The 22,290-nt window shown below is 43.2% G+C and overlaps 2 protein-coding genes across 5 annotated transcripts in view; one reads left to right on the forward strand and one right to left on the reverse strand.

The window, feature by feature from the left end:
- The window catches only part of ZSCAN31 (zinc finger and SCAN domain containing 31), a 28,327-nt gene extending 21,936 nt beyond the window's left edge, over positions 1–6,391 (reverse strand). Inside the window, exon 1 of one of the 2 annotated variants that reach the window (XM_050788441.1) lies at positions 5,735–6,391. The gene's annotated coding sequence lies outside the window, so the exon portion shown is untranslated. The remainder of the gene's footprint in view (positions 1–5,734) is intronic. The other variant, XM_050788439.1, reaches the window with a different exon arrangement.
- ZKSCAN3 (zinc finger with KRAB and SCAN domains 3) lies at positions 1,812–20,320 on the forward strand. 3 transcript variants are annotated; one of them, XM_050788402.1, is made up of 7 exons: positions 1,812–1,979; positions 11,364–11,827; positions 13,158–13,305; positions 14,987–15,069; positions 15,373–15,496; positions 16,612–16,704; positions 17,097–20,320. In XM_050788402.1, the coding sequence occupies exons 2-7, from the start codon at positions 11,426–11,428 to the stop codon at positions 17,954–17,956; spliced, it is 1,710 nt and encodes a 569-aa protein (XP_050644359.1). In that variant the 5' UTR covers positions 1,812–1,979; positions 11,364–11,425; the 3' UTR covers positions 17,957–20,320. The 3 variants fall into 3 exon arrangements, with proteins under 3 accessions (XP_050644359.1, XP_050644360.1, XP_050644361.1); XM_050788403.1 differs by having other exon boundaries at positions 1,815–1,873; XM_050788404.1 differs by lacking the exon at positions 16,612–16,704 and having other exon boundaries at positions 1,833–1,979.
- The last annotated feature ends 1,970 nt before the right edge of the window (positions 20,321–22,290 follow it).

Here is a 22,290-nt window from a genome sequence, read left to right on the forward strand (position 1 = left end):
CTAGTCAATTAACATTTTTGTTTATGTACAAGAGCTCCTACAGGGTAAGTCCTTTGAAGCTGCTGGGCCAATGTGTGTATCATTTTTAGGTTTACCATATATTTCAACTTTACTATATAATTCAAAATTGCTTCTTTAGATGAGTGTACCAATTTATAGTCCCAGCAACTATGTATGAGAGTCTCAAAATTTTCACATTCTTGTCAGTGTTGGTATAAAATGATTTACAATTTGCCTTTATTTAATTGCTAATGATTAACTATATATGCTTATGTTTATTGGTCATTCAAGATTCCTCTCTGGGAATTGCCTGTGCATATTTTTTGCCTTTTTTTTTTTTTTCCTACATGATTGTTGACTTTTTCTCTCTCACTCATTTGGAGATGTTAATTATATATTCAGTGGACTGATCCTTTGTCGACTGTATGTGTTGCAAATATCTTCTCCCAACCTTTTAATTTAACTGTCTTTTCCATTAGTTTCTAGTATCTTTTGATATAGTTTTAATTTTTAATGAGGTCAAATTTATTTATTGTTTTCCTTATAGCTTGTATGTTTGTGCAGTTTAAAAGAAATCTTGCTTTACTTGAGCTCATAAAAAAATGATTCTATAGAAGCAAACTTGTGAATAGAAAAAAGAGCAATGATTCTAAATTTTCTTTTAAAAGTCTGAAAGTTTGCTTACTGGAATTGATTTTTTGTGCAACATATAAAGTAGAAACCCAATTTTATTTTTTTTCCATTTAGATATCCAAATATTACAGTACTATTTGTCAAGTAGCTCCTTTCTTCCTCCCCGATTTGTAATGCAATTTCCGTCATATATCAAGCAGCCACACATACATGTTTGTTGCTCAGTCCTCAGTTCTGTTTCACTGGTCTATTTGTCTGTAGTTGTGCAAATACTATATTGTCTTAGCTGCTATAAATTTATAATAAATTATATAGGGCAAGTTTCTGCAGCTCCTTCATTTGTTTTAAAAATGGATTCATCACTCTTTAATTATTCCATATAAATTTAAAATCAACTAGTCAAGTTCCACCGAGCATAATTGGAATCTTGATTTGCTTTGTACTGAATTTGTGTATTATTTTAGGAAGGAATTATATCTTTATGATATTGAGTTCTCATATATATAGACATGGTATATATTTCACATACTTATCCTTAATGAATAAAGTTTCTAATGTATCTTTTGTGTATTCAGGTATCTTTTGTGTTTCTTTGCTTCTGTGATAGCTGTCTTTTAAAAATTACATTTTTATAATTTTGATGAAGAATGTGATTGTGAACATGAATTTTAAAAAGTCCAGCCACCTTGCTAAACTCTCTTATTAATCATCGTAATTTGAGTGTTAGATTATCTTGGATTTTCTATGTAAACCACGCAGCATACTCCTTAAAATTCATGTATTTGGAATTCATAGTTTAATTAGGCAATGCAATCAACTCTAAAATTAAAAGTACATTTAAAACACGTACCCTAACACTTTCCTTCTCACTCTTGTCCCCCTTTTCACTCAGTTTCTGACCGTTCACCTCTCATAGGTAACCACCATTATTAATTTTCCGATTTTTCCAGAGCTTCTTTGTGCCACACAGGCAAGCATAGTTTAGATTCTTTTTACTCTCTTCTATTCACAAATATAGCAAATCATGGAAAGAGTTCTGCACCTTGCCTTTCTCCCTTAGTTATAGCTGGAAAAATAAAAAAATCAAAAGCCTCTTTAATAGCAAAAGGGGAGGGGAAACGAGGTGTCGAGCTAGCAAACGACAGAGTCTATCAGGGAGGTGGCTAGAGAGGCCCGGAAGTGGCTTCTGTGCCCCGCCTTGTGGGTGGTTTGCTAGTTTCGAGCACTTTGTGAGTATGGGGTGAGTAGCGGACGCCAGTTGGGCGTCCGCCTTCCACTGTGGGGTTAAATCTCATCCCGCGGCTCTCCTCCTGTCGGTCCTGCAGTTCTTTTGTCCCCTGGTAGAGGTGCGTTTGCAGGGGTGTGTGTGTGTGTGTGAATTTGTGGAGAGAGGCCCTTCCCTCCCCAATTCCTGCAGCCTCGGCTCCCAAGGAGGGAGACCCCTGCGAGAAGCCGTGGGGGAGGGAGGGGCGCTCTGCGTCTGAACGAAGTGGTGCTCGGCGTTCTTTCGTAGAGCCCAATATGAGTGTCCCTTGTTTAGCGCCGTTACCGAGTGTCTGGGTCGGTTCTTGAGGGTATCTGGAGACGGGATGCATGGGTCACATAGACAAGCCTCGAAAATGGGAGCCGTTACATTTTTGCACTGCCTGGTAACAAGGTCAGTTTCAAGGTCTTTAAATTATTCTGTGGTACTGGCCAAGAGCCAGAACGTTGGAGTCAGATTACCTGATTCGAATCCTGCCTCTGCCACTTACTGGCTGTGTGACTTTTCACTAGTTCCTAACCTCTCTCTGCCTCATTTTACTATTTTGCAAAATGGGGATAATATTCCTTAACTCACTGGGTTGTGAGGATTGAATGCATTAATATGTGTAAGGTGCAGAGTAAGCATGATTTAAAGATTTGCTTTTATTAGTAGTACCATTATTATTTATAACTATGATGACACATTATCTTTAATTACTGGTTTTTGTACGGTTGCTTTCAATTTTAGTGTCATTCATCAATTCACTTTGTAATGGATTATTTCTATATTTTAGGAGGGAAAAATAAGATACTCTGAAAAAGAGCCTATCCCAAAGCAAAGACCAAAACTGGTTTGTGTTGTACGTTGTGATACTCAAACTCCCAAAGGCTTTAAGATTCGGGGGTACCTTTTCCTTGGCTGGAGAGTAGGAGGAACAATAGAAGTTTTTAATAGTGAAAAAGGACGAGGACCCCTGGTTTTAGCAAAAATCTGATGTCCTGCTTAGTGCTGGAGATGCACCGGTTTTTGAGCTTCCAGGAACGCCCTAGCCTGAAACTGGCTTCCTACTAACACCCTTCATTTCAACCCAACTTCCACAGGGTTAACTCTCTTTTCTAGACTTGTAACTCTTTTCTGTTAATGAGAAACTTTCCTTTCCTTATCGTCAGTATATTTACTGATTTGATAAATAATTTGTGTTTGCAACCAATTTCCCAATCTTGTGCCTTCCCACTGTGATCAATTTGGCTCAGATCCAAGTAGGGTCCAGGTAGTGAAACCTAAATGCAGTTTGTGGAATAAATGATATAAATGTATCAGTGTTGTTTTCCTGCCATAGACTTCCTCCCTTTCCCACCGTGGACACCCTCCTCATTCCACTTGGGCTCCAGATTCACTCTGGGTTGGGCTGTGGCTCTCGCTTGCCTTCTTTGACCCTACCTTAATGCTTTTTGACTGTATTATTCAGGAAGGAAGGAAGTTAGGACTTTGTTCAATTTTCTAAAATTTTGGAGAGAAATTTAAACACATTTAATTGTAGAGAGAATGTTACAGTGAACACCAATATAACCATGACTCGGCTTCAGCCATCATCTTCTGGTCATTTTCATTCTTCTTTTCCCTCCTTTCCCCTCTCTTTCCTTCCCTTCTCCTCCTCCTTCCCTTCTGTCTTCCTCCTTCCCTTTTACCTGTTCCCTCTTTCCCTCTCTCCTTTTTTTCCCTCTCCCTCCTTTGTCTTCCTTTCCCTCCCTCCCTCTCCCCCTCTTTCTTTATTTCTTTTTTTTCCCTCATTACATCCCTCCTCTCTTTCATTTTATAACAAATTGCAGATGGAAACATTTTAATTCACTCACAAGTACAAGTACTTCAGTGTCAATTTCTTATATATAAGGACTTTTATCTTGATATAATCATAGTATCATCACACGCAACAAAATTGACAGTAATTCCATGATATCATTATCTTGATTTTCAAATAATTGTCTCAAATATTTTTACAGTTTTTTTTTTTTTTTTTTTTTTTTTACAGTCTTTTTACAGTTGTTTTCAGTGGGGTCCAAATATGGTTCACCATTTGCATTTATTTGATAAGTCTGTTCAGTCTCCTAATCTATGACTGTTCCCATTCCCTCCCACTCCTTTTGGTAAAAATACCATTTATTTGTTGAGGAACTTGAACCTTCTGTTTTATAAAATGCCTCACATTCTGGATTTGGTCGATTGCTTCTTTTTAGTATCTTTAACTTATTAGATCTCAAACTCAGCTGCACATTAGAATCACCTAGAAAGTTTTAAAAGTTATTAATGCTGAGTCCCACCCCCAGAGAGTGATTTAATTGATTTTTTTTTTTTCATTGCTATCTCCACCTCCCAGGCTCAAGTGATTCTCATGCCCACAGCCTCCCAAGTAGCTGGGATTACAGGTGTGTACCACCACGCCCAGCTAATTTTTGTATTTTCAGTAGAGACAGGGTTTCGTCATATTGGCCAGACTGTTCTTGAACTCCTGACTCCAGGCAATCTGCCTCAGCCTCCCAAAGTGCTGGGATTACAGGTGTGAGCCACTGCACCCAGCCTGATTGATCTTGATTGTACCCAAGGCATTAGGAGTTTTAAAAGTTCCCTAGTGATTCTAATATGTAACAAAGTTTGAAAGCCTTTAATATAATTTTTTCCTATATTTTGCCTGTACACTGGTATTTGGATCTAAAGACTAGATTAGATTTAGGGTCACTTATTTTGGTATTATTAGCTCATGTAGCAGTGCCCCAGATCTCTTGTGGCAACTTATTAGGAGGAAGTGTTTTCTGGTACTTTTCATTTGTAACAATCAATGGGTTCTCTCAGTTTCCTAATTTCCTTCTATTCCCTACCATCCTTTGAACTATAGAGAGTTGGCCTGAGGAATAGAGGTTCAGGATACAGATCTGGAATTGTTTTTCCCTTTGTAACCTCTACCAGCCTTACTTTTTTTTTTTGAGACGGTCTTGCTCTGTTGCCAGGCTGGAGTGCAATGGCACGATCTCGGCTCACTGCAACCTCTGCCTCCCAGGTTCAAGTGATTCTGCTGCCTCAGCCTCCCAAGTAGCTGGGACTACAGGCGCCTGCCACCACGCATGCCCAGCTAATTTTTGTATTTTTAGTGGAGACGGGGTTTCACCATGTTGGCCAGGATGGTCTCAATCTCTTGACCTTGTGATGCACCCACCTCGGCCTCGCAAAGTGTTGGGATTACAGGCGTGAGCCACTGCGCCCGGCCCAGCCTTACATTTTCTAGCCTCTCCATTCCACTGAGTAAAGACAGACTTACTGACATCTGAGTCCAGTCAAATAATTTTGCAGTCACTCACTTCTAGTTTAAAGTCTAGTCCCAGCTGGTTCACAGGAATCTCAGGTTTCCCTTCCCTCTTAGATCAGGCCCAGGTCTCATGGCTTCTGGGATAGGCTGTCTTTCAGAATATCTTACTTTTCCCTCCTAAAATATAGAAATCATCCATTACAAAGTAATGACTCTGAGGAAACCTGGTGGCTGGTGCTATTGTTTCTAGAGAATACCATACTGAGGAAGGAGTAGATTAGGAGGCAAGAAAATCAGTTTAATTTGGGGCATATTGAATTGGATTTGTTTGCAAGATTTCCGTATAGGACTATCTGGGAGGCAACTCAGGATAGGGATCAGGAGTCTACAGCCTAGAAATAGAAGTTAAAACCTTGCAAGTGATTAAACATAGTTCTGGGGAAGACTGTGGATAGAGAAAAGAAAAGGTCAAGAACAGAACCACCAGGCCTACTCTTATTTTAAAAAAAGAAAGACCAGTGAATTATACTATTAGCCAATATGTATATGGTACTTACCACTGTCATGCCAAGTGTCAGGTTCCAGCCCATACTGAGGTCCGAGGGGAGTTGTTGGATAGGTGGCAGATAGTTGAAAAAACAGTTGGGGCTGTAGACAGGTAAAATATGATTTTAGTCAGCAGCAGCTGCTGCAGCTCTCACACTGTCTGCCTCTGTCTCGGGTGCCTCCTCCGACCACAGCCCTTCTCAGCAACTGGCTCTGTGGCTTCTGCCGCTCCCACACTTACAGCTATACTCCTTGGCACACTTGTTAATTCCTGGCTCCCCTCTGTCGGTCTGCAAGACGGCCAGTTCTCTCTTCCAAGGTCAGCAGTTTTTCCCTCTCTCTCTGGGCATGAGTCCTATGTACAGTGTCAGCAGGGCAGTTATACCATTTACACACAATAGTGGCTGTGAGCCAAGTATGAGCTTACACAAACAGGTTATATAACAAGTGGAGTGGTGCGCCTGCGTTGGAGACTCGCTGAGTCACACTGGCCTGCATATCTGCCTCAGCCTGTTCTTGACCAAAGCACATCCATTTTTACCTTACACTCCACCCCCTTGGCCGAGGGAAACATAAGTTTTTAGGTACACAGGCCCAATATATAGGTTTGGCACGCAAGCCTGACATATACACTTTCAGCACCCAGGGCTGATACATACACACAGGCTTGACACGTAAGTCTGACACATAGGCTCTGGGCACACAGGCCCAGTGTATACATAGAGGCTTGACACATAAGCTGTAGGCACTCGGGCCACAGTAGTAATACAGGGAGCAATAATTTCAGGTTATAGTAGGCAACCACCCCATGGTGATGTTACCCCGATGTTGCTTTATATATTAAGCCAGGTTTTTTGCTTACCTACCTTTAGGGGCATTGGGGCAGGCAACAACAGGTTACCGTTTGTCCCCATACCTGGTTAGAGGAAGTCATCCTTTCTCCTATAGGTCTGGCCACATGGCCTGGCCCTACATAGGTCAGTGACTAACCACTTCTGTAACTTCTAGGTAGTTAGCCACAAGGTTAAGCCTTGATAAACTGCCCAGCTATTGGTGCAGATTACCATAGGTGTCACCTTCTTGGTGATCATCATTTACATTGCCCTGAGTTCAGCTTATTAGCTACTTTGTCCACACCTGGTATCAAACCGTAGGGTGTCAGTACTAGGCTGGGCTTCAACAGCAGTCCAGGCAGCAGTAGCACCCTGGCTAGACCTATCTGTGTACCACGCCCTATTGGGAATGCAGGGATGCCCTTCCTTAAAAGATGAAGGCTCAGGGTCTAGGGGTGCCTCAGGTCCCATAGCCTTATCTTGCATTAGGATAGTAGGTACTAAGACTTCTTGTAATTGTGCTGCTAAGGGACTTGACTTAGCATACTTTGCTGTTCCGTGTAGGCTTAGGCACCCCACTTTGCAAAAGTGGATGTCTGTGCCATCCCAGTGTGCGGGTTGTTACCTATGAGCATACCTACCCTACTGTTGGGTAAGTCATGCGCACAACGACTGTAGCCCATCCTGCCAGGCTGTCATGAGTCTAAAGGGCAGCATATGCAGTTACTAACTCCTCTGTCGAGGAATACCGGAGCTCAGCTCCTTTTCAAAGTTGGGACGAAAAATCTACTGGCATTCTAAAGAGCTCTGTGCAATGCCGTAAGCCCCAGTCAAAAATATCTGTGGTCACATGCACATCAAGTTTAAATGGGTGCCCCTGATCAGCTACCCATAGGGCTTGTGCCTGCTGAATAGCCTGTTTGGCTGCCAGGAAGGTGGTTTCAGCCGCATCATCCCAATTCCAGGCAAGAGGCTGCATTGCTGCTTCTAAATCTGCAAGAGAATCAGAGGTTAATATAATAACATCATTAATAAGATCATGACATATGTTGGGGCTATGCATATATCCCTGCAGCAATACTGTGAAAGTCCATCATCACCCTCCCATGAAGGCAAAGTGTTCCTGGCTCTCTGGAGCAATGTCCATTAAGAGGAATGCATTGGCCAAGTCCACCACACAGTGGCACCATCCCAGTTCTGTTGTCAGGTGGTCTATCAAATCCATGATAGATGGCACAGCTGCCAAGCCGTGCAAAACATCCACCCCAGCCTGTCCTCAGGCATGGGAGAGACATACACAGTGCATAAGCGGGGAGCCAAGCGGCCGATGCCAAGGTCCGAAGGTACAGGTTTCACTTTCACTGACCAGCTTTCATAACTGTCAATAAATGCAGCTCTGCCCGGAAACTTATTCAGGTTTAGGGACCAGTAGATTGCCGAGTCCACATACAGCCTTTGGTTGTCCGTTGTCCCCCTAAGTCCGGCACCTTGGCCAGTTCCCAATCAAACAGGAAAGGCTTTACATTTCTGCCTGACTGCAGCAGGTAATCTTTGAGCTGGAACGCTCTGGCGGGACCGAGTCACCCAGCAATGTCCTTTTCACGAATGACTTGCACAAGTCTGTATACGACTGCCATCTACTGACAGTTTCTGGTATTTCACTGGCATCAGTCCACACTGTAATTAAAGAAGCCAGCTTTTCCATCTCAGAGGCGGAGCAGGAAATGGATCAGCTCCTTTGTCCCAGAGAGAGAGAATTCAGGAAGGGAGGGGCTCCCCCAGATGCTACTGGCACTGCTTACCTAACTCTCGCAACTCAGTGGGGGTACAAACACTATATGAAATGTGCTTCACTATGGTAGGGAGTCTCTAGGCCCACCCTTGGGGCCCAGTGGCTGTTCATGCTCTATTTTCTGGCAGACCACTGGGTGAGCCTGTAATGGAGGTTCTTCCTCCTCCCTGCGTTGTGTCCAGCAGAGACTGGGCATGCACTTCTTGCAGCACAGTCACAAATGCCCATCTGACTCTGTTGGCAAAGGCACACTCCTCAGTGCTGTGCACTTCCAGGTGCTTCAGCTCCTTCTCCACACTTGTGGAGGGCCTGTCCAGTGTCGCCCATGTTTCCACCAGAGCCCATCCTCGCACCACGGCTGCCACTGGGTGCCACAGCTCATGCTGTGGCTGCATAGCCGGCCCGGGAGCCTGGGAGCTGGAGACCCACTCACCTCATCCTGCCCACTATGCCAAATGTCAGGTTCAAGCCCCAGCTGAGGTCTGAGGGGAGTAGGTGGATGGGGGGGCAGGGAGCTGGAAGAACACTTGAGAGACAGCAGGTAGATGGGACATGGCTTTACTCAGCAGCTCTTTCACAGTGTCAGTGCTGCATTTATACACCTCACAACAGTGTCTTAGAGCCAGGTGATGAGCCTCCCCAGGTTATGGCTACATAACTGTGATTGTATAATGCATGGAATTGTGTGCCTGCGCTCCAATCCCACTGAGTCATGCAGGATGTTTACCTCGGCCTATGCCTGCCTGGCTGCAGCACAGCCATGTTCCTTATGTCCACATACCAGGCACTGTTATACAGACGTTATACACTCACTTAATGCTTACAATGGCCCTATCTACTATCACTATGCCTATTACAGATAAGGAAAGGGAGGCACAGAGCTAGTAGGTAGTAAAACCAGGATGACGACGACCTCAGGAAACCTGGGTTCAGAACACTTAACCAGATTATGATGGGAGGTGAGAAGAACCAGGAAGGAGGAAAGCAGGAGAAAGGAAGGTTCTTGAAACAAAGGACAAGTGAGTTTCTGGAAGTGGGCAGTATCCTCAGCCCAGTTGCCTGAGAAGAGGCCATGGAAAATGGGAATTGAGGGAAGTCTCTTTGGTTACTTCTGCAGGCGAAATCTTAGTGGTGTTGGCAATTTGCAGCCTACAGTGTGTGGAAGGCTTAGTAGGAGGTGAGGACTAGAATCAGGGACTGAGGGCTTTCTTTCAAGTTCAGTCTTGAAGGGGAAGAAAGAGAGTGGCAGACTGAGGAGGTGGCGAAGACCAGGGGCAGCCTGTGCTCTCTCCAGGGCAAGGGCTTGGTGATGTTTTCAGCTTCCTTGATGTTTCTGAGAGAAACTGAAGGGCCTCCAGCCCATAGATCAGAGGAACCTGCAGAAACCCTACTTTCAGCTGACTTTTAATGTGAATATTTTGCCAGTTTTTTGGGCAAGTGTCACATCAGATATAACTGAGGGTCTCACTAGCAGGCAGCCAAGGTTTGTTAATTCAGTCCTATTTCTTTTGGTCCAGGGCCTTCTATCCTTCTTCTTCCCCTCACTGCAGTACCTTGACCACAGATAAGACCTGGTACAGCCATCCTTCATTATCTATGGGGGATTCATTCCAGGATCCCCACTGATACCAAAAGTTGTGGATGCTCGAGACTTACATAAAATGGCATATGGTATTTGCCTATAACCTACACACATCCTCCTGTATACTTTTTTTTTTTTAAAGAGATGGAGTCTCTACACTGTTACCCAGGCTGGAGTACAGCAGCACAATCATAGCTTACTGCATCCTTGAACTCCTGGGCTCTCAGGTGATCCTCCTGCCTCTTCCTCCTGAGTAGCTGGGACTGCAGTAGTGTGGCACCAGGCTCAGCTTCTCTTGTACACTTTAAATCATCTCTAGATTACTTATAAACCAAATACAATATAAATGCTTTGTAAATCCTTGTTATATTGTATTTTTATTTGTATTTTTTAATTGTTGTTTTTGTTATTTTTTTCCCAGATATTTTCCAGCTGTGGTTAATTGAACCTCTTGATATAGAATCAATTGTATTAGTTTTCTATTGCTGTATAACATTTACCTCAAATTTATCAGCTTAAAACAAAATCTGGGCTGGGTGCAGTGGCTCATGTCTTTAATCCCAGCACTTTGGGAGGCCGAGGCAGATCTTTTGAGGTCAGGAGTTCAAGATCAGCCTGGTGAACATAGTGAAACCCCATCTCTACTAAAAATACAAAAATTAGCTGGGCATGGTGGTACACGCCTATAATCCCAGCTACTTGGGAGGCTGAAGCAGGAGAATCTTTTGAACATGGGAGGTGGAGGTTGCAGTGAGCTGAGATCATGCCACTGCGCTCCAGCCTGGGCGACAGGGCGAGACTCTGTCTCAAAATAAACAAGCAAAAAAAAGAAAAAATCAGCTTGTTTGTTCCAGTTCTCTAGGTCAGAAGGCCAGGCAGGCTCAGCTGAGTTCAGTATTAGGGTCTTCCCAGGCCAAAGCCAAAGAGTTGGTAGGGCTGGGCTCTTATCTGGAAGCTCTGAGAGGAATCTACTTATGAGGTCATTGAGGTTGTCGGTAGAATTCAGCTCCTTGGGATCAGTCCAGTCAGTCTGGACTTGCTATCTCATATTGAAAGTCCTGAGGATTAGGGCAGGAAATCGTTAGAGTCGTCTTAGAATTTAGACAACCACAGACCTGCTTGTTAATGGGATAACTGAGCAAGTCACTGAGAGGAGCTTCCTAGAGAGACCAGGAAGTGCCCTGGATCCTCACCAATTTCAGTTTTTTTCCTGATTAGTCCGGGGCTTGGGGATGTCCAGGATCACCCCAGGACATCCTTTGGAACCTTACTGTGGGATTCAGGCTTGGGGTGGTGTAGAGGATTAAGCTGCAGAAGCATTGAACATGGAGAAATTTCTGCAGCAGTTCCCCAGAGATGTCTCTGGGCCCCTGGGCAGGAGAGAAGGGACTACTTGCAAGTTTACTGGTTAATAATTATTTCCCACCTTTCAGGAATCTTCTGCAGAAATAGCGCTGGAAGCTAGAGTGAGGCCTGAGTACTGCCTTGGCCCAGGATGGCTAGAGAATTAAGTGAAAGCACAGCCCTGGATGCCCAGCCTACAGAAGACAAGATGGAGCTTCTGGTCATAAAGGTGGAGGAAGAAGAGGCCGGTTTTCCCAGTAGCCCAGATCTGGGCTCTGAGGGCTCCCGCGAGCGCTTCCGAGGCTTCCGCTACCCGGAGGCTGCAGGTCCCCGCGAGGCGCTGAGCCGGCTCCGAGAGCTCTGCCGACAGTGGCTGCAGCCTGAGATGCACAGCAAGGAGCAGATCCTGGAGCTGCTGGTGCTGGAGCAGTTCCTGACCATCCTGCCTGGGAAACTGCAGAGCTGGGTGCGGGAGCAGCATCCAGAGAGCGGGGAGGAGGTGGTGGTGCTGTTGGAGTATTTGGAGAGGCAACTGGATGAGCCGGCGCCGCAGGTAGAAAGAACTTAGTATCTGAGCGCTGTGGTCTGTTTCCTCCTGAAATCTCAACATCGGAGTGAGGGGCATTCCTTTAAGATCCAGGAGTTCTCCATCTCTTTTTGTACCGTGAACCTCCTTGGCAGTAAGGTGAAGTCCCCGGACTCCTTCTCAGAATACTTTTTTTAAAATACATAAACCATTAAGGGTTACAAAAGAACACAATCATATCAACATACAGTTAGCAAAGTATTAAATTTGTATTAAAGTCATATATGTGTTTTTTTAAATTAGTACACTAAATAAGACCTAGGGACAGGGCTTATAACTGGCAATTACAAAGCAGTGATAAGTATCTATTTGCCTGATTGTAATGTGATGTAAAAACATCTACAGGTTCTATTGGTGACAAAGTCCTGGGTACTGCTTATGCTACTTTGATTTGTTGCTTCCATTCATAATTGAAGGAAATACTTTCTCTTAAAGACCAGTTAAAAATAAGATTAGTTTTTGTCCTGTTCAAGTTCATGGACTCCGTGGGAAGGAGATCATGGACCACTGGTTATGAACCTATGGTAGAAAATGGGCCTACTTTTACCTCTATGTTCTTCCCTGTTTTATGAGACTGTGTCCTCTTTGCATCATCCTGTGTCCCTGTGCACACACCCTCAGAGGACCTGTGTGGCCAGAGCCTTCTAAATGGTGAGCTGGATACCAAGGTTCTTGACTCGGGTCTATTGCACCCAAGCCCTGTAACAGTGGCAAGTCAGTGCAAGTCTCTTACCTTCGTTCTTTATAAAGGATGTGGGAAATTCTGAGCTGCACATGAGAAAGTAACTTGAAAACTGTAATTTTATAATACTGTAAATGTCTGGAAGTAAACCTGCATTTAATGAGGACATATCATATGCCAGGCCATGTTAGGTGATTTCACATACTATGATGTTATTTGGGTCCCCCAAATGCTGTAAACTAGAGATTGTAATCGCCTTTTCAGATAATAAAAGGTATCAATATTCTCTGAGAATTTTGCACCAGTTTCCAATGGGTTTTCATAAAACACAAATGTATATATGAAGTAGCATAGAGTAATGGTAAGAACATGTGCTTTGGCATCATTCTACCTGAGCTCCCATCCTAGCATTGCCATTTGTTAGCTGCTTAAACTGGCTATGCCTTCATTTCCCTATCAGTAAAATGAGTATAATAATACCTCCCTTATAAGATTGTTGTTTTCTGTATTAAATGAGTTAACATTTATAATGATCTTGGAAATAGTGCCAGCCACCTAGGTAATTCTATGGAAGTGTTTGATGAATAAATGAAAATAAGAACAAATGATTTCTAGGTTTCAGGTGTTGACCAGGGGCAAGAACTGCTCTGTTGCAAGATGGCATTGTTGACACCAGCCCCAGAGTCACAAAGTAGCCAATTTCAGCTAATGAAGGCTCTGCTCAAGCATGAATCTCTGGGATGCCAGCCCTTACAAGACAGAGGTAAGGATTATTTTCTAGGCAGTATGAATTCTGCAGACTTCATCCAATTTCATTTAAGGATAGCCAACAAAATTCATTGATAGGTGGTGTATATGCCCATGACAGATCAACTCTCATTTAAGACTGAGACTAAAAGGAGTATTTCCAACATAATGATGGAAAACTTTTTCGACCAAGACTGGACATAGTATATAAGATATTAGTAAAACTTAGGTTTGGAAAGAATTGGTTCTTGTTTGGATTTTGTTTTGTTGTGTTGGTTTTTGTTTTCTTGAGACAGGTCTTGCTGTTTCACCAAGGCTGGAGTGTAGTGGCATGATCTCAGCTCACTGCAGCCTCCACCTCCTGGGCTCAAACGATCCTCTCACCTCAGCCTCCTGAGTAGCTGGGACTATAGGTGTGCACCACCATGCCTGGCTAATTTTTTTAAAAAATTTTTGTGGATATGAGGTCTCACCATGTTGCCCAGGCTGGTCTCAAACTCTTGGGCTCAAGTGATCCTCTTGCCTCGGCCCCCCAAGGTGCTGGGATTATAGTGTAAGCTACCACATTGTGTATACCAGCTACTTGTCTTTGTTCTTCTTTGTTTAACTTGTAATTATGGAGGCCTCCAGTGTGGTGGCCAGTTAGCTCTGGGGATGGAACAGTCAGTGAGACTGTTCTTATTCCAGTGGAGCTTACATTTAAGTGGGGAAGATGGCAAATAAACACATTAATAATACAATTCGTATGACAGTGGGAAGTCCTATGCAGAAAGTAAACAGAATTTGTAAAGCCAACCAGCCAATCTCATAAATTATAGGACTATTGCAAATTAAAGGGTATAAATCTTCTAAATCCTGGGTCTGTTATTAAAGTAATATGAAATTCACTGCATAGGAAATGGCTGTATGTTCTGAGATGTCCTTTCATGTATCTTAAACACATGTACAAGTTCCCAAGACACACATCACTGGGATATTCTAGCCAACATGAGATCTTTATTTTTCAACAGAGGTTCTAGCCTAAACCACCTGTTTTGTGCCCCTTTACAAATTTGCTTCCTGAAGTTATATAAGGAATATATGAGGAATATATGTGCTTCCTGAAGTTATATAAGGAATAATAAGGAAACCTGAAGTTCTTTACTTTCCTGTAAAGCCAGACCCTTACTCTGCTTTTCATAGCCCAGCTTCATCTGACTCCTCTTAGCTTTTCAAATCCAAAGTGAAAAGCACCTTAACAGCTACTAAGGACATACTCGCCCAAAATCTGATTTTTCCTCCTATATCTAGCAAAATTCAAAGGATCTTCAAATGGAAAACTTTTTTATTTTTATGTTCTTTTTATTTCACAACTGCTAACAGGGATCCTGCCTTTTTGCATTGTTTTCATGTATCTGCAGAGCACAACAGGTATGTTTAGCTATAGGATTGCAACAGGTAGGGACAAAGAATTTTGGAAAGGAGCACACTCTGTGTAAACTTGTTTGGCAGGAATTTATTTATTTAGAGAGACAGGGTCTTAGTTTGTTGCCCAGGCTAGAGTGCAGTGGCCCAATCACAGCTCATTGCAGCTTCAGACTCCTGGGCTCAATCACGTGAGACAGGAATCTATTAATCCAGTTATTTAACTTAGATTCCACAAGGCAGGGAGGCTGAATGCCAGGGTACATCTCATACACAGCTTCTTTCCTTCTTAGTTCTCCAGGTCCCTGTGCTTGCCCATGGAGGGTGCTGCAGAGAAGATACAGTGGTAGCTTCTAGGCTTACTCCAGAGTCCCAGGTGAGCTGGAGCCCCTATCCCTCCCTCAGTGCCCCTCACTACTGTTGAGCTTCCTGTGAAGACTCCTTACTCCCCATTCGCCTATACTCCCATCCTAGATCCTCCATACAGATCTCAAATGGGATCTGCATTTTCTCATCTATCTTGAGGTTATCATTAACTTTATTTAGGTGCCCACTTAAGAGGCTTTTCCTGTTTATTACTAGCTCTTGACAGGGATGGGGATTGGGGGTGCTTCCCAGATCTTCCCTACTCCACCAGTTTGGTCAGCCCCTTCTTCAATGGGATTACCTATTGTTTTAGGGGTTGTTGAAAGTGGAAGATGTGGCCCTGACCATCACCCCTGAATGGACACAGCAGGATTCATCTCAGGGGAATCTCTGTAGAGATGAAAAGCAGGAGAACCATGGCAGCCTGGTCTCCCTGGGTAAGACTAAAGGACACTAATTTCTGTTAAGGTTTCTTGGCATTCTTTGTGCATTAGAACCTGTTGAGTTGTTGGAAGCTGTTGAGCCCTATTGTGTTTGGATTCACAATCACCATTTCTGAAAACCTGTTACTGACTAGCTCCTTACTCCTTCTTTTTTGTTGTTTTTGAGAGATAGGGTCTTGCTCAGTCACTCGGGATAGAGTGCAGTGGAACAATCATGGCTCACTGCAGCCTCAACTTTTTGGGCTAAAGTGATCCTCTTACCACAGCCTCCCAAACCGCTGGGACTAAAGGCATGCACCACCACGCTTGGCTAATTTTTTAATTTTTATTTTTTGTCGAGATGGAATTTTGCCATGTTGCCCAGGCTGGTCTCAAACTCCAGGGCTCAAGCAATCTTCCTGCCTTGGCCCCTCAAAATGCTGGAATTACAGGCATGAGCATGAGCTACTGCACCCAGCCTGCTTATCCCTTCTGACCTTGCTTTCTCCTCTCCCTGCCAGTATTCTAGTTGAGTTAAATGGGTTGAAGACAATACAGTCCCAAGTACAGGTTTGCCTCATAGGAGATGCCCAGTAAATGATGATGTACTCCTTCCTGATCCTATCCCTGACTGAAGAGGAAAGTTGGTGGGCCTCTTTAGAAAATGGGCCTTGGGACCATAGATTGTGAGAGTTAGAGGTGTTCTTAGACATTGACTATAGACCCTGACCTCAGAGATGAGGGTGCAGAGGCTGAGAAGACTGCCTTACTTGTCTGAGGCCACGTAGCTCATCGGTGGCATAAAATTCACAGCACTGAATCCAGTTCTGTTTGGGGACCCTGCCTCTGCCTGGGATATGAGCCGAGACAACTGTCTTTATTGTTTCATTGATCAGTGCCCAATTTCTGAGTCTCCACTTTCACTGTTTCATTTCTTTCTTTCTTTTTTTTTTTTTTTTTTTTGAGATTGAGTCTCACTCTGTCACCCAGGCTGGAGTGCAGTGGTGCAATCTTGGCTCACTGCATCCTGTACCTCTCATATTCAAGCTATTCTCCTGCTTCAGCCTCCTGACTAGCTGGGCTTATAGGCACCCACCACCATGCCTGGCTAATTTTTGTTTTTTTAATAGAGATGGGGTTTCACCATGTTGACCAGGCTGGTTTTGAACTCCTGACCTCAAGTGATCTGCCAGCCTCAGCCTCCCAATCGCAGTTTCTCAAAGGTATTTCAGAAATCCTTCCACTTGCTCCATTTAATGTCACTTTCTGTTCAACTCTTTTAGTATCTAATCCTAGATGCATGGCCCTGCCTTACTATTCTTAGAACTTAGAACGACCACATATATCCCCAGCATAGTCCTGGATCCTCACCATCTTCCACCCACTCCCTCCACTCCCAGTGTGTACCTTTCCAATGGCCCCATTCCCATTCTTAGGTCTCCCTCCTCCCCAGCACTCCTGTTCTCCCCTTTTATTCCCATTCTTATTCTAGCACTTAAATCCTTATCCCAGGCATTTATAGACCTCTGTAATTCTTGCCTCCCTGGTACTCATCACAGAGCTTTCCTTCCATGGCAGGGCATAACCCACAATTGCCGGTTATTTGTTATTTCAGGTGGTGAAAAACAGACTAAGGGCAGGGACTTGCCTCCAGCTGAGAAGCTTCAAGAAAAGGAGCATGGGAAGATATTGTGCCACCTGAGGGAAGACATTGTCCAGATTCCTACATGTGCAGAAGCTGGTGAACAGGAGGGCAGGTTACAAAGAAAGCAGAAAAATGCCACAGGAGGGAGGCGGCACATCTGCCATGAATGTGGAAAGAGTTTTGCTCAAAGCTCAGGCCTGAGTAAACACAGGAGAATCCACACTGGTGAGAAACCCTACGAATGTGAGGAGTGTGGCAAGGCCTTCATTGGGAGCTCTGCCCTCGTCATTCATCAGAGAGTCCACACTGGTGAGAAGCCATATGAGTGTGAAGAATGTGGTAAGGCCTTCAGTCACAGCTCAGACCTTATCAAGCACCAGAGAACCCACACTGGGGAGAAGCCCTATGAGTGTGATGACTGTGGGAAGACCTTCAGCCAGAGCTGCAGCCTCCTTGAACATCACAGAATCCACACTGGGGAGAAGCCGTATCAGTGCAGTATGTGTGGCAAAGCCTTTAGGCGAAGTTCACATCTCCTGAGACATCAGAGGATCCATACTGGGGATAAAAATGTTCAGGAACCTGAGCAGGGAGAGGCCTGGAAAAGTAGGACGGAAAGCCAGTTGGAAAATGTTGAAACTCCCATGTCTTATAAATGTAATGAGTGTGAAAGAAGTTTCACTCAGAATACAGGCCTCATTGAACATCAAAAAATCCACACTGGTGAGAAACCCTATCAGTGTAATGCATGTGGAAAAGCCTTCACCCGAGTTTCATACCTTGTTCAACATCAGAGAAGCCACGTAGGGAGAAACATCCTATCACAGTGACCCATGCTATACATGCCAGAGTTGGTGCTCATTTGTCACTGATCTGAAGCCACTCCCCCTGGAGTCTCGACTATAGGAATTGTGGGCTGGGCTTTATTTACCACTACACATTATCAGGTGTTAGAAAATATAGACTGGGTTAGACAAATTATCTTCCAAGTTCTAGAAGGTGTTTGGAATCAAAACATATTTGATAGGAGGCTATGGGAGAGTTGTCTAGAATAGGTAAGACCTGAAATGGTTTGTTCTCTCCCATTGGAATTAAATGGATGTTTAGACTGGCTACTTGCCCTAAACCAGCACTTTGTGGTGTCTGTTGGGTGGATGGTTGTGATTTGGGGGCTGCTTCTCTGACCATTCCTTTGGACTGTAATGAATCCTCCACAGTTGGTCAGATTCACAAAGTCTTATATCCCCCTCTGTGCCTTTTCCACAGGTGCTAATAAATGTTTATTGAATGTACCAGTGAGATTACCTTCATAGATCTGAAAATCTGATGTTATCCAGGTTTCTGAAGAACTTCTCGCCAAGGCCATTTGTGCTTGTGTCCAATTCTCTGACCTAGATTGTGACTCAATCTAGTGTATTTCTTACCAAGTACATAGGCAGAGCAGAGGTGATGGCAGGGTTACTGTGATTGAAAGAATCCATTTTTTTGTTTGTTTGTTTTTGAGACAGAGTCTTGCACTGTCTCCCAGGCTGGAGTGCCGTGGCACGATCTCAGTTCACTACAACCTCCGCCTCCTGGGTTCAAGCGATTCTCCTGCCTCAGCCTCCTGAGTAGCCAGGACTACAGGCGTGTGCCACCACACCTGGCTAATTTTTTATGTTTTTGGTAGAGACGGGGTTTCACCATGTTAGCCAGGATAGTCTCGATCTCCTGACCTCGTGATCCTCCTGCTTCAGCCTCCCAAAGTCTTGGCATTATAGGCGTGAGCCACCATGCCCGGCCAAGAATCCATATTTCTTTACCAGACTAGGAATTCTATTCTAGTGCAAATGCCTTAAACAGCTTATCACTAAATCATTATGAATGTGTGCCATCCATGGAATTGCATTTTTTTTTTTTTAATATGAGGTCTCACTGTGTTGCCCAGGCTGGTCTCGACATCCTGGGCAATCCTCCTGCCTCACCCTCTCAAAGCTCTGGAATTACAGGTGTGAGCCACCATGCCCAGCCCAAATTTCATTCTTTAATGTTTTCCTGTTGCTACTCTTTTAAGAAAAAACTTACCTATTCAGACAGTGTGAAAATCAGTCATCAAGTCAGAATAAAATGATAAATATTCTAATGCTCCATATCTTAGTTCTCTCCATTTAGTTCTCTTGGGCCTAACCAATGCCTGCTAAAACAATAGACACTATCCTGCCCCACCCTACTACCCAGCATACACTGTATAGTAAACTGCAGCAAAACTTATTCCTGCTAAGTTCATACTTTCTCCTGATGAATGGATTCACACCAAATATTTAAAACGAGTATCACTTATGGTTTCAGAACCCCATTATTAGTGTCTGACGTCTTGGTCTTCTTATACATTGATTCCCAAACTGCCTGTGTGGTAACAGCATCTCAGTTTTTCATGATGACTATTTTAACCATAAATTTAACTCCTCAGGCTATCTACTTTTTTGTTAAACACACTGTGTAGATCATCTTTTTTTTTTCTTCTCATCATGATAGTCAAAATTTTAGTCTTGTGAATTCAAGTGAGAAAATGTTTAGTCAGCATTATACAAGTAGTATTTATTATGTATACATTCAGTGGAGTTGTTTCTACAAAAGTATTTTGGAATGACTATTCTGCTGCAAACTTTTGTGTAAGTGCTTCACCTTATTCCTACAATAAGGAGAAGTGCACTAACAAAATGAACAATGCAGCAAGGGCTTCAGTCGCAGCTCAGGTCTTATCAAACACCAGAGAACCCATAATGGGAGAAGCCTTATGAGTGTGACAACTGTGGAAAGACAGTTCCTTTTTTGTTAGTATCACTTCTCCTTATTGTAGAAATATGCTTTCATTGTTGGATCTACTCACATTTCTCACTCGATTTCTGGCACCAGCAATCTCTTCCATATTTACAATATCAGTCAAAAACTCGGGAATTCAAACATAACAAGATTTTTCTGGTCACCTTTAATGGTTAATGACTTGGGCATTGTGATATATTATCTCCTGCTGTATTTTGTTTAGTAGAAATTGAATCATCATCCAAAATCCTTTATAGAAATATCCAAGTCCCTGTTTTTATGCTGGTTTCCAAGGCTTGGTCCTTCAAGGTTTTCAGGGATCTAGGGGACACAAGTCTGACAAATCCTAGTGTAAATTATTTGTATTATAGTAATAAACCATATGGTTACTTCGTTTGAGTGGATTCTTAAATTGAGAAAAATGCATTGCATGATTTCTAAACTTCCTAAACATACATTAGGATTCTCCAGAGAAATAGAACCGATGGGATCTGTGTGTACATATGTATGTATATGTATGTATGTGTATGCATATATATTTGTATTTATAATATTGGTTTATATATATATTATACACACTATATATGTGTTTGTATATATATTTTATTTATTGGCAAGAATTGGTTCATATGATTATGGAGGCTGAGAAGTCCTAGGTTCTCCTATCTGCAAACTAGAGAACTAGCGGAGCCAGTGGCGTGAGCGCCAGTCCAAAGACCCGCAGGTTCAAGACCCAGGAAGAGCCAGTGTTCTAGTTTGAGTCTGAAGGCCAGAAAAGACTGATGTCCCAGTTCAAGATGGGCAGGAGGAATACCCCTTGAGGGAGCATCATCTTTTTTGTTTTCTTCCTGTCTTCAACTAATCAGATGGGGGCCACCCACATTAGTGGGGGCAGTCTGCCTTACCTAGTCCACTGATGCAATGATTCATCACATTCAAATTCAAACACTCAGAATAATGTTTGACCAAATATCTGGGCACTTTGTGGTTTGGTCAAGTTGACATATAAAACTGGCCATCACAATGCTATAGTTTCAACATTAAAACTACAGTATAGTATTACAGTTTCAGTAAAGCATTAAAACATTTAATCCGTGCTTCCCCCTTTTGTCAATTCTTCCAATTGGCAGTAGGAGCCTGGGAAATAATGTTTGTAGCCTCCCTACCCCATTTACGGGTCAGGATAGGAAACGGCTGGTATGAGGCAGGCTGAGGGACAAGATAAACAACTAGATCACCATTGTATCCTCAGCATCTAGCAGAGTTCCTGATAAATGAATGATTCTGAAAATTGGCTGGTTCTACTTGTTCTTTTGTATTATTAACATAACATAAAATCTCCTGACACTGAGTGCCAGAGACCAAAGTATTCACATTCATATTTCCAGATATAAAAGTCTTCCCTTATTTCTAAAGAAATTATGTGTTTATAACCATTCATTCAGTAAACCTGATTGTGTTAGGTCAGGTGCTAAGGAATCAAAGATGAACAAGACATTATCTCTGCCCCCAGAGAACATAAGACCTAAATCATCTTCTGTCTTACAAGCTATTTTGTCCATTTCTGTTCTCACTTTTGTGCCAGCTTAATAGTTCTTCCTTCAGGGGAATGACTGCACCAATGGCTGCCCTGGCAACTTGCATCTCTTCATATGAGCCATATATGCCAGGATTTAACACCAGCTGATCTAAGCCTTATAATTCACCTAGAACATGAGTGCATGGTAGGTTATGTGAGGAGCTGATACAATGCCATTTCTCACACACTTCCCTACCTACCATGGAGGCTGTCCTGAGACAGTTTGCTCTGATGAGGAATGAGGCTTTCTACTTCTCCCTATTTAAGGTATAACTGCAAGCTATAAACTGCTTATCTGCAGAACAACATCAGGTTCTCAGCAACAAAATGTTTCACCATATGTGTTGCAGTCACATGACCTCTTCTGATGCCATCTTGTGGGGAAAAGACATACAGAACTGAACTGTTTTAATCCAGAAAGGGCTTATTTCTTTTCTGATCAAATACAGTCATGCACTGCATAATGACACTTCGCTCAATGATAATTTGGTCAATAACAGACCACATCTACAAAAGTGGTCCCATAAGATAATGACAGGCTAGGTGTGGTGGCTCATGTTTGTAATACCAGCACTTTGGGAGGCCAAGGTGGGAGGATTTCTGAAGGCCATGAGTTTGAGACTAGCCTGGGAAACAGCGAGACTCCATCTCTAACAAATATAAAAGTTAGCTGGGTGTGGTGGCATGCACCTGTAGTCCTAGCTACTTGGGTGGCTGAGGTGGGAGAATTACTTGAGCCCAGGAATTCAAGGTTACAGTGAGCTATGATTGTGCCACTGCACT

Source organism: Macaca thibetana, chromosome 4, assembly GCF_024542745.1.
Source record: "Macaca thibetana thibetana isolate TM-01 chromosome 4, ASM2454274v1, whole genome shotgun sequence".
Lineage (NCBI taxonomy): Eukaryota > Metazoa > Chordata > Mammalia > Primates > Cercopithecidae > Macaca > Macaca thibetana.

Bases quoted from the DNA above. Each gene is read 5' to 3' on its own strand.
- ZKSCAN3 (XM_050788402.1), top strand. From the start codon at position 11,426: ATGGCTAGAGAATTAAGTGAAAGCACAGCCCTGGATGCCCAGCCTACA. The intron at 13,306-14,986 runs GTAAGGATTATT...TTTCCTTCTTAG, and splicing joins CCAGCCCTTACAAGACAGAG to TTCTCCAGGTCCCTGTGCTT. The intron at 16,705-17,096 runs GTATTTCAGAAA...TTGTTATTTCAG, and splicing joins CCAATCGCAGTTTCTCAAAG to GTGGTGAAAAACAGACTAAG.